At 38.4% G+C, this 12,801-nt stretch overlaps 1 protein-coding gene across 1 annotated transcript; it reads right to left on the bottom strand.

Moving 5' to 3' along the window:
* Positions 1-1,377: 1,377 nt before the first annotated feature.
* Positions 1,378-2,540, bottom strand: LOC112348548 (putative pentatricopeptide repeat-containing protein At1g68930). The gene is made up of 4 exons (XM_024681308.1): positions 2,293-2,540; positions 1,917-2,084; positions 1,583-1,811; positions 1,378-1,434 (listed from the first exon to the last, which is right to left on the bottom strand). Exons 1-4 carry the CDS (start codon positions 2,538-2,540, stop codon positions 1,378-1,380), a joined length of 702 nt encoding a protein of 233 aa, XP_024537076.1.
* Between the last annotated feature and the right edge of the window lie 10,261 nt (positions 2,541-12,801).

A 12,801-nucleotide genomic window follows, 5' to 3' on the forward strand; every position in this document is an offset into this window, starting at 1 on the left:
AGAGGGCTAGAGATGCAAAAGGAGATGCATGGCATAATGGTTAAGATGTGTGGGCATGTTAAGGCACTTGAGGCTAGAGGTGGTGTGCCCCATATAAGACTTCTTTGGTGGATCCACTCAAGATTCCAACTTTTTCCAGTGCTAGCGGCATGAATGAGTGTCTAACTTGGCTAGCCAATGTGAAGAAATTCTTGGCTGTCAAAGGAACTCTAAATGCAAAGGCTTTACTTAAATCTGAAAGCAGCTTCACATGAGTTTTATCTTTTGTTTTAATACTGACAGAGTGATGTATTTCCTATAGTTAGAAGTCACATAGTTTACATATATCTTTGATCTTGCTCTAGGATTTTTCTGCATTTGTATTATCTTAATCCTTGAGAGTTGCTATGTATACATAAGGAAATATCTGGTTAGTCAAAATGGTATATTAGGTATTTAAAATAAAAGGATTTAATGGTTTCTAAATAATACACAGTTGACTGTCATATTTGTGAGAATGATACAACTCTACTGAGAAAGATTCAAAATAACATTTTTCAAAATTTTTATATTAGATATTTTGAAAAAAAATTAGTATACATCTAAAACCTTATCAACCAGAACATGTTTCAGCAATGGATCAGACATTTTATAAATTATAATATATAAAATAACTACTATGAAAATGAAATATAAAATATTTATAAATAAAAACTTAGAATAAGGAGAAGGAAAGTTCATAGAAATAAGATTTTAAAATGTTTAAAATAATGATTTGTATAAGCTTCTAAAAAAGTGATTTAGGCTAAAAAGTAGTAGAAATTAAATATCCAGATTTATAAGAATAATGTTGACATAATAAACTATTATTCATTAGGATTATAATTTTAATATCGTGCCTGGAAGCTGTGATTTCTAAAGCTTTAGGAAAGTTTAAAAATTTTATCAATTTATTTTTAAATGTAAATACTAATAAGAAATTATATAAATGAGAATATATTTATAAATATACTTTATGGAGAAAATTACAGGTTTAAATATAAACTTAGATCTGACACTTTGCTATGCTTGGAATCTATCCAAGATCTCTTTGCACTTGAGATTAATTGCTGAGGGCTCTAGAGGTGTCACTGCATATAGGACGTAGCATATTGGAAGAGCTGTTAACACCTGGAAAACAATTATCTTGGAACCTATAAATTATATGAGGCACAAAATATACGATGTTCAAATATCCTATGAGCTTAGTCCCCTCCTAACTGCCAACTTCATGCCAGTTTGGCAGCAATAGTCTCCAAAGTACTTGGACAACATTTTTGCTGCATCAACACAGAGTTCCAAAGCTACTATTGGTTTCCGGACCTTGCCATAGACACCACATTGTTACGTGGAATCCCGTCAAAGACTCTGACGAGCATCTACCACACTCTGCACTTGAGATACATCTCCACCAAGCTGCTCAACACAAATATAACTTGGTCACATCCATGGCTGGCTGCCTGAGGGTGGATCACTCTTCCTTTCTCCAACGATCTTTTCTTCATGCCACCTTGCAACCTTTTCTCTTGCGGCCTTCTTCTTTCACTGCTAAGCCAGTGCACACCTTGATCGCAGCTACAAAAGTTTGATCTCCTGGATCACAGCCTTCCAGCTGCATCCAAGTAAAGCGCTCCAATCCAATTGCTAACTCCCCGTTTTGCATGTAGCCAAAAACCACGACAGTCCACGAGACCACATTGTTGCATTGAATCTTGCCAAAGACCCAAAGAGCATTCACCAAGCTCCCACACTTGAGATACATATCCACCAAGCTACTTGCTCTCGACAGCCCACTGGGCCACGGCAGCATGCCCAGTCTCGGACCTCGGACTCGTCATCCGACTCCGAGATGGGCTAAATAGCCATGAAGATATCTTCTTCCAATCCATTCTTCGCACCCAGGCAATGGATTTCTACCCCGTTCTCTAAGCAGCTCTTTCTCAAGCTCTCGCAATCCTATCCCTTGGCAGCCAGATTCCAGCGGGCCGTAAGCACCACGAGGGTAGTCGATCAATCCAGAGAACTGGAGCAGTGCTGGAGCTCCGACTGGCCATGGCGTCGAAGACCTGGCATTGGATTAAATTACATTGTCATGGATGATCCTTCCTCGCTGGAGATGCACACACTTCCGCATTCCTTGAGCACCAGAAGCCTGATAAGAACTAAAGCGAGGGACAATGTAATCAAATTCTAGGGTTTTTCTTCTTGATCCAGCAAGCGCCCAGAGATGTGGATGACATCTTGTCTAGCATCCGGCTGCACGGCTTCGCTTGCCAGGCTTGTAAGGGATTAGCGAGCAGCATCTCTGATCGGCAAGAATCATGTATAGCAGCCTCTTCGCGCTCTCCTTGCTGCTCGCATGGATGCTGCGTGACCTCACGTGGCCAATCCTGGAGAAAATCCTGTGTAAGTTCTTGCACTTTACGACAACAACTTTTTGTTTTGCTTGTGGCAGGGATCAATGATTGGCTTGGCACACAAGCTGTTCTACGCGTGAGCTTTGGGAGTTTCTTCTTCTTCATTGAATTAGCACTGCTTATGTTTGGAGTTAAGTACCAAAGCAATCACAGGGACTCATGGCATCAATGATCAACCTTATCATCTGGTCTGGTCTCACTGTGCTTGGCCTCATCCTTCTTCCCAACGACATTGTGGATGCTGACAGTAAATCTAGTGCTTCTTTCTTGGAATTACAACCATAGTTTCTTTGTTCTTCTGGCAGGAAGACTCTCGACATACAACTGGAACACTGCATGGATTGCCAAAGAGAGTAAGTTCTAGTAATGTTCTTCCTCGTTTCTTTTCCTCTTATACATATAACAAGATTCACAGTTCACAGGTATAATCCCTTGCTTGCTGTGTCCTTAGTGTGCTACATCATGCAGGACATCTATACAAGTGGTTCAATCCTGCTTATCAAGATTGCGAGCTCAATCTCTTCTTTATCACGAGCTCGCTATCTCTCGGCATCGCATTCACTGCTATCTCTGTGCATCCTCAGGTAACTTTTAAGCTGGAGCTTTTCTTTTGAGTGTGAAGGATGGTTTTTTTGTTCTTTTTTGTTCCAGGTGAATGGGCGGTGATAGTGCCTGCTTCGGTGATAGCGCTCTACTGCATGTATATATGCTACAGCGCATTGTCAAGACTACGATTGCATCGGAGTGCCCAAGCATGCCGAGGTGGTTTTTATAAACACACTCGTCATGGGAATGGCCACCCTGCTTATCTCCGTGATATACTCCACGGCTTGAGCAGGCTCTCAACCACTTTCCTGTCACCGCCAGCTCCTCCTCACAATGCAAAGGAGCTTCTAGAAGAAGAATTGAGTAGAAAAACTCACAAAGTTTCTCTAACACCTTTACTCTCGAGGAGAAATTTCAAAAACAACCACAAACTAAGTGGCACTGGATCTGAGCACGACTTCCACGAAGCAAAGAAACAGTCCCAACACCGTCACGTATGTTTACTTGTTCTGTTATCTTGTCTTTGCCCTTGCGAGCATGTACTCGGCTATGTTGCTCACCAGATGGGGAAACCCTGAAGACGGATGCTATCGATGTTGGCTGGCATTCGGAATGGGTCCGGATTGGCACAATGTGGTTCACAGCGGCACTATACATTTGGTCGCTCATAGGTCCACTCATTCTTCCAGATCGAGACTGCATGCAAAGTAAGCAGATATCATTGTAAAGTAGTGTTGTAAATTTGAAGAAATTAAAAGTCTTTGGTTGGAATCAAATTAAGAGTTTCCACCATCTAGTGTTGAAGATCGATTGCCTGTATGGAAGAATGAGGAACAAAAAATGATTGAGTTTTTCTTAGTTTTTACCTTGTTCCTGCATAGAAGGTGAGTTGGATCTCATACAACTTTTTAGATGCCATGTCTCTGGAAGGTCATGTGCACAATCATCTTCAACCTGTGAAATCACACAGTCAGAACAAATGCACCATGAAAGGTGATAAGAGCTTATGTTTATGTGACTAACGGATCATGCGGTTGAAAGGCTACTTGCTGGTGCTGCAGTGGCGGTGGCAGATGCTGAGGTTGAGGAGATGTCACAACCACAAGTGCTGCTGGTTCTTCACAGAACCTGTTGATCAAAGATCATTCTCAACGCACGTCTTTTCAGCTTTCAGTTAACTCACAGAGCTAGTGATTGTCTAAAGCAGCATTTTATCAATCCCAGGATAGTCTCCAACACTCAGGAACTTCTTATGTATCGTGTGGTCAATTTCCTGATGCTTTGCAACATGGTGCCCTTGCTTGGATCTATAGCTGCTACTATGTCACCATGGATCTGGGATCGAGCATTGTTGATCTTGATCATTTTGATTATGCAAACAAAGGAGCCAATAAATAGGATATGGATGTAGGCCAATCTACTGGTCTACATCAGATTTCTGTTGGCAGCTGCAAGCCAAGGACATGCACCTTTCCATTATAGCAATGGCACTTCCAGACTGAAATATGGTTTGATAATGTCTCTCGCTTGTTACTCTCGGGAAAGCACCTTCCTTGGTAGAGACTCTCTTTTGTTCCACCAGAGGCATCCAGTAAAATAATTCTCATGTCCATTACACAGGCTTTCTTTCCTTCGCTGCTGCCTGCAAAAATTCTGGAAAGAAATATAACTTATGCCATAGCCATAGATCGTGAATGAAGCAAAAATGCTACTTTCTTCCTCAAGAATAAAAGAACTTTCACAATCTGCCACCACAGTCTACCCTAAGAGATAACAACCCAAAAGGTGATTTCAATTGTCACTACCTCTTTGCCACATGTAAAAAATTGTAACCCTCCTTTTGGAGAGTCACAAATCTAGTCCTGCTGATTAGGAGCATCCACCATAAGTAAAATTGGATATTCTTAAAATGAAATAAAAAACACTAGATGCCATATGCTAATAGCACTTTTAAACAAGGGAGTACTAACACAGTGCCCAGCTCCACTAGAAGAAATAACATCTTTTTAACAATTTCTAGAATATGAAAATACATGTACCCCTCTAGGAAAAGTAGCATTTAAAATTGTAGTTATTCCTTTATGGTTACATTACAGCAAACAGAATGGTAAACTTATTTAATACATTAATTAAATATATTGATTAGAGGAGATGCGAAATACAAAAATATAAAAGTTATAAACTTTTCTATTTTGAAGTACTCTTAATTATTCACAGTTTATTAAAAACATATCTATTTTGACTGATTATGTTTCTTATATCTTTGTTATAATCTCGAATATCTTAAGTTCTTTAAAATTATTTTGAATTAAAATGAACTGTAGAAATGTCAATAAACAACTCCACATTAGATTCTCAGAAAGAAGAGACCTCTTTGATCATACTTAATTATATATTATAATTGGAAAGAATAATCTTCTTTATGTACTTAGTATTATTACTATTGAGGAACATGCAAGCTCACATTTTTCTAGCTAAGGACCCAAGGTTCCTACACACAGCCACTTAATATGAAATATTCTATAGAAATTGACCAAAAAAGAAATAAATTAAGAATTAATTATAAATAAATTCTACTGTCAAACTGTAAATCCACTATAAAAATCATATAAAGCTTAAAACAAGACAAATTCCTCTTCACAAAGCTAGTATAAACAGTGAATTCAATTGTGATGCTAGGGAGTATATAGAGTTAAAACTCACTCAAATTCTTTTAGAAATTAAAAGGAAAAAGCATGATAAATATTTAACTTTCAAATCTGTACAACCACAAAAAACACTCATGTAGTTGTGAAAATTAATAAGCTTTTCTTTAGTTATCTATGCTAGTTCATCTCGCTAGTAGTCAATTTAACCTAATATAGTTAATATTAGTTACATCCTCTTTCTTTAATTTTGTCTTAGAGCAGAGCATTTAATCAAAAATTTGCAAGAGAACTCTTATAGTCTATGGTGTTATCATTGAGCAAGAGGCCATATTCATATTGAACTCTAGCACCATTAAAATGGTACTGTTACACCTTTGATCCTTACCTTGCTCAAGATGTATATAAAACTTTACTATAGAGTTTAACTCTTTGTACCCAGCCACAAAATCTAAAATCTGTTAACACCCTAAAAGTGTTAAATGGTTTAAGGAAATGGCATTTACAGCACAAATATAGTATTTGATTGATTTAATGTTTTTTCAATAACTTTATAAATATATATAATTCAACTTAAATTTATACTTAAATAGCTGATTAAAGAGAAAAATTAGATTTTACTCAAAACCCTTTACTTTATTATTACCTCTGGAATAATATCCTTCTAATAAACATAATATTTCATGTGCTCCCATAAGAGTGATTAGCTTTCATGCATTTCCTATTCTCATTGGTTGCAACACAACTAAGCTTGGCTCAAAAGCTTTAAACCCATGTTTGGTCGCTGAGATGTTGTTAAACCTCTATTGATTCAAAACAATCTCTAATATTGTAGAAACAATTTGAAGAACACATAGTTATATTACAAGTTATATTTAAATAGTTGATTAAAGAGAAAAATTAGAAGGTCCTTTTACTCAAAACCATTTACTTTACTATTACCTCTGGAATGAGTGAGTGGCACAAAACAATCCTCTTGATTCATAATTTTAGAAAAAATTTGAAGAACACAGAGTGAGAAGGATGTAAGCCAGTCTACTGATCTGCCTCACATTTCTGTCTGCAGCTCTGACTTAAGGATAAGTATGCACTTTCATTACTCAATCTAAATATCAGCATGGAAGCTCCATTGGAATTTCACTGTAGGATGCATCTTTGGTCACCAAATAAAAACTACTTTTCTCATACACTTTCTGGCCAACCAAACAAACAGAGCGAACCTCTCCTTCACGTTGTTTATGAATGCAAGAATGCAATTCACACAGTTTGTGAATATTGTGTTCTCGGTTTCAGTAGTGTTGAAAGTATCTCTGACAACCTTCTCCAATACAAGATGTACAATGCTTCTATCTCTATCTGTCGCGGCAGTAAGTAAAGACTTGTAATTGATAAAGGATTGACCCTAAACCTTGACTCTGAAAACTTTGTTACAATAAACGTAATTTTCCAGCCAGATTTCATGTTGCACACCATTTGAGAGACACAACGGATGATAAATTCTCGTATTTCAACAGAGGCATTTCTCTGCATGATGATGACAAAAGCTGCAGAGAGTCCATGGTATACATAGCAACTGAGAAATTGCTTGAACACCCAACAGTAACAAAATAGTCAGACAATGTAATCCACATCCTGCTCCAGACCAGCTTGATCCGATTCATATTGAAGTGCCTATACAACAAACAAGTGAATACATCACATCAAATCACTTACACAATTCCTTCACTACTTAAGGCCTGTCTTCGAATAAAAAAATTGTTAGCTTCGTTTGAATCAATTTGACCAAGCAAACTGAGATTTGAAAAGAGATTACTCATTTTCTCTGCAGTGACTGCACCAGGTATTGGGCTCTGCCTACCACCAATACTGCCGTATGGTCCTCAACGTGCAGCTAGAGCAGCAAAATGCAATCTTCCTTTTCATTTTGGAGCAGTTGATAGCTTAGTCTTTTCTGGATCGTTTGAAAAGAAAGTAGCATCATGGAGAGCCACCGATGAGATAGAGCTGATCAATCGTTAAACGCCTGTAAGTACATGCTCCCATGCGTGCTGCAAATGATTTCCTTATTCATTTGCAATATTTGGCCAGGGTAAGCACCATATGTCATCACACTAAATTTACCTTGATAGCATTCACGTTTTTCTGCTTGATATCTACAGGATAATGTAGCGATGTAAACTTTGTAAGTCACAAAAGCATCCCACTGTATTTGTCTGCACATCACTGCAGTGCTATGTATCGCATGCCTGAACCATTCCAGGCATGGTGAAGTCAAAACCTCGTCATCACTCTTGTCTAGTGGGACACTAAGCCCCGCAAGCATGGGTCCTCATGAAACTTCTACCATTGGCTTAAAAATTTCCACGTCTGTCGCAGCATAGTATGTAGATCTGGTAGAAAATGAAGGCAATGACAATAAGGAAACAGTGTTCTCAGCTTTTTCTTTGAGTTGATCTTGCATATAACAAATCGCATCTTCACTGGACTCAAACAGCTTCTCTTCTTTGGGCTTTCGGATAACTATGTTCATGATGCTGTCAATCCCAGCAGAAAATTATTGTCCTTCCCAGCTGGTTTTATGGCCGGAATAACATTATCCGCTTTCATTTTAATTTCTTTGTTCACCATACGGTCGTATAGTCCTCCCATAAACTCTTCAGGAAGATCCTTTCCATCGTCAATGCCTCTGTTAGTTTTTTATAAATGCAGCTTTAGACATCTGTAATAGCCCATGAGTGAAATCTTGGAAGGAAGTGGAAGCATTTGCTCACCTTATCTTTCACCATCACGTTGTGCGCATCAGTGTTAAGAATAATTACAGAATATGGCAGAACATAGCTTTGGGATTACAGATGCAATATCACTCTGCAAATTTTTCCATTATCCTATCTGTCTTCTGAGCCTCCAGGGAGACTGAAGCCCATCAAGAATGTTCGTATCGACATGTCAAACTCCATATTATGACAGTTGAAGGAGTCAACATAGGCGTGCATTGAATGAAAACTCCTCTTTTTCACCCAGGTAATCCCCAATCAGGCCTTTGTCTAGATCTATGGTACTCAGGAGGAACTTGATGCCCAGTCCTTCATGCATCCTTGGTGTATAAGGTGGAAAAGGTACAAAAGAAATTCACATTCTAAAAAGGGAATATGTGTCCCCTAGATGCCAGATGCCAATAGGGGATTTAGTAAAGGGAGTGAGAAAAAGAGCACGCTTGGGGGTTTGAGACCTCAACACTCAGTCTCAGTAGCTTCCAATAAAAAGAACCTAAATAAATGAATCCCAGCCTTTCTGCCATCCCCAGAATAAGAAGGGAGACCTGCAATAGGAAAAACAGGCTGTAAAACACGCAAGCACCTCCAAAAGCTCATTCATGGGCTCAGAAATAATAACAACTATTTTTTCCAGGAGTTTGACATATTCCACTTTACTGTGAATTACCTGGACACAGTGTCATGAGTTTAAGTTTGATAAACCTGCAATCCTTACTGTTATGCGCTGAGATTACACATGTTTGCCAGCAAATATTTGTGCATAATCTGCCATGGATGAAGCCCCCACTATGTAGACATGCTTCGCACCAGCTTCCAACCAGCTTTCTCCACAAATGTAGTCCTAAGCAACAGTTCTTTCTGTTTGCTTTCCCAGGAGAAAGAAATCTCATTGTTCCATTGCCCTAAAAGCGTCACAAACAAAAATTTGAAGCATTATGCCATGTGTTTTAATCTAGGCTTATGATCTTGCTCTAGATTTTTTCTGCATTTGTATTACCTAAATCAGTATCAAAACATAAGGAAAATTTCTTCATAGTTCAAAATGGTAAATTACATATTTAAAAGAATATAAGTTAATGGTTTCTAAAAAGAGCAAAGATGTACGTCACATTTGTGAGAAAGATACAACTCTGATGAGAAATACAGAAATATTTTTTTAAAAAATATTTAAATTAGATATATTATAAAATATTTATATTAATACACCTATAATATAGAACATACTTTAACAATAGATCAAGAGTGTGCAAGACATTTGTAACTTATAATATAAAAGATAACTACTATGAAATTTAAATGATGAAAATACAAAATAATTGACAAGAAAAAACATAGAATAAGAAGGAAATTTTATAGAAATAAGAATTTAAAATGTTAAAAAGAGTGGTTTAAATGAACTTCTCATGAAAAGAGATTTAGGTTTAAAAATAGTAGAACAACTCCCAATTAAATATCTACATTGTTAAGAATAAAGTTGCAAATAATAAACTATGCTTCATCACCATTGCAATAAGGTGATATCATGGTAGAAGTTATGATTATAAAAGCTTATGGAAGTTATGACATCAAAAGCATTAATAAATTTTGAAACTTGCAAAAATTTTATTCATGATTGTCTCTAACAAATGGATTTTAAATCATATAAAGTTAAAAATAAAGAAAATTTAACTTCAATAAAATTAAGATAATAAACACAGAAATGATCTAAAGGAGAACATAATTATCAACAAACAAATATTATAAGAAATATTAATATTTTTTATAAACATAGATCTAGCACTTAAATTATAATATTATTATATTTTGTTTAAGGTGCTATATTTATTATATTACAATAACATTATCAATGCTGGGAGCAATGAAAATTAGTGATTAAAGTCCCAGTTATGCTGGGAGTATCTCATTTATTTCTGATGTTTTTGTAATTTCAAAGAGACGTAATCATTATTATATTTTTTAACATAAATCATAATGATAACATATATATGAATATAAAAATTTATTAATTAGAGTATTATTTTTAAAAGTTTAAAACCATATAATAGAGTACCTGAAGCAGGGCATATAAAGGCCCATAAGTAGCAATGGTGATCCTAGTGTGTGGGATCACAAGGTGAGCAAACCTGGATTGAGGAACCACTCCCTAGGCTATCGGGTAGGTTCATCCCTATGAATACTTGCCAAGGCATGGTAGAAAGTGCAAAGCTATCTTCCTAGTATGGAGGAGAATAACCGAAGGAAATGTATGAGGCCAAAAGGCAAGTAGTATAAGGATAGAACCGAACCATAAAAATTTACAGGCATGACTAAGGGTGGTTATGCAAGTTGGGAGTGGAGAATCAAGTGGGTGCTCAAACATGTTGTTACTAGTGACCGGGATACCATGGAGAGTCTAAAGCATGGGATTGTCCATGTTAGACTATATGGTAATTGACAAGCTTGCGAAAGGAGAGGCCTTAGCAAGCCAAGGAACAGAGTTCTTTGAACGTTCCCCTAGGTAAATAAGTACCTAGTTAACCAAGTGTAAATGGTTCATAGAACATGCGAAATCAGAGTGGTGCAATAGAAGCGTAGTCTTGAAGCTTGCCATGAGGCGAGGCTATCAAGATTGGGGAAGTAGTTCCCGATTGTTCAAAGAGAGGGCTTTGAACGAAAGTCGATAATTAAGGACTTTCACGCTTATGCATGAACCATATTACGGTGGCCGAATGACTTGCTAAGTGAGATTGGCAAGTCGGGGGGGAATAAATCCCCTAGTTGAAGGTGCTAACTTCAAAAGGGGTGGCCCATAGGGCCGAGCATGGAGGAGTCCATGCATGATCACAGACTTGTCAAGCGAAAGGACTTGGCAGTGCGGAGGAACTAGGTTCCTAAGCTATGATCTATAGCGCGCTTTAAGTATATGTTGGTGCACCGGCGTGGGGGGTCACGCCAGGCATCCTGTGCGATGCCATCCGTAGATGCATATACGGAGGTTGGATTCGAGTCCCAACCCTCTAGTGCTTGGGTTCGAGTCCCAAATCACTAGGGCGTGGTGATGGTTTGGAATATGAGGACACTCATTTTTCAGTGGTCATGGACTCTTAGTAAGGAGACTGGTTTGGGCACACTGCCAAGCGAGGGATGCCTCGGAGTCGTGATGCACGGTTAAATTGCTTAGAGTGAAAGCTTGGCATATCTAACTTGAACACCTTGGTGCAAAAGGCACCAAGGACGTAGTGAATGAAATGGGGACACCCAATCTCAGTTGCTATAGATCCTTGGCCGGAAGGGTTGGCTTGGGCGCACCAAGTGTGGGGGATGCCCCTGGGGTCATAGTCAACAATTTAAAAGGGTCTGGAAGACTTAGTTCCTATTGGTAGACCTGTTAAGGGGTCAAGATGAGATCACCAGGTGATCTTATGGCTAAACAAAGACAAGGTCTTTGTTTGGGTTAAGGAATATGATTCCCAGTTCAAAGTGTTGATTTGAACTATTGATAATGGTGTGACTTAGTCAAGGTGACCAAGTAAGAAGGAAACCTAAAGGGAAATCAATTGTGCCAATACAATGGTATAGTAAGTCCAAGAAAGTAGTCTCGGGGAGAGACCCAGGGAAGGGTCGCAAAGTTGGGCCGTGGACGAAGCTCGAAGCAGAAATTGCTAAAGAGACCTACTAAGGGTGAGCACCCGCTGGACTTAGTAAAGTAGAGCCTTTGCCATGGAACTAAAAAGATACCTCGAGAATGGAGGTAGTGATCCTATGTTGCTCAGTGCAACAATCAATGGATAAAAGCAAAAGACTAGTGGTCAAGTGTGGGCTATGGAGTTTATTGGAAGGAATCCAAATGGCAAAGTTAGGCATGGAACACTAGTGTGTGGGATGCTAATGGATTGTGAGAAAAGAAGTGTGCTTCCAAGGATGGATTCCCAAATACTCCAAGTTGGCAAAGGTGAAAGCTCCAAGGGAGGGAGCGGCAAAGTAGCCAAAAGATAGGGCCGTGGATAGCTCTAGCACAACTTACGATGGTTGGAACTTGGTGCCAAAAGTGGCAGAAAATAAAAAGGAGGACAATGGCGCCCTCAAGTGGGGAGCTTCCTAGGATGGGAAGTGAAGTTGCACAATATGTATAGTGAAAGGTGTCAAAGACACCAAAGAAATTGACTTTGAGAAGTCAAAATTAAAAAGTTCCAAGATGAATTGGTTATCCTTTCCACTTCATATGGAAATCCCTCACATTGCGTCCTTGTCGCTTGCTCTTGTGCGCATTGAGGATGCCTGTAAGGAACCAACTCCCCGAGGTGTCGTAGGCTAAAGGATCCCCGAAAGCATGATCGAAATGACAAAGAGTTCATCGGATAGGATCGAGTCGGAGATCGAGTCCAAGACTGACTCTGAGAACGAGTTCGAGATAGAGTCCGG

Source organism: Selaginella moellendorffii, unplaced genomic scaffold (assembly GCF_000143415.4).
Source record: "Selaginella moellendorffii unplaced genomic scaffold, v1.0 SELMOscaffold_30, whole genome shotgun sequence".
Lineage (NCBI taxonomy): Eukaryota > Viridiplantae > Streptophyta > Lycopodiopsida > Selaginellales > Selaginellaceae > Selaginella > Selaginella moellendorffii.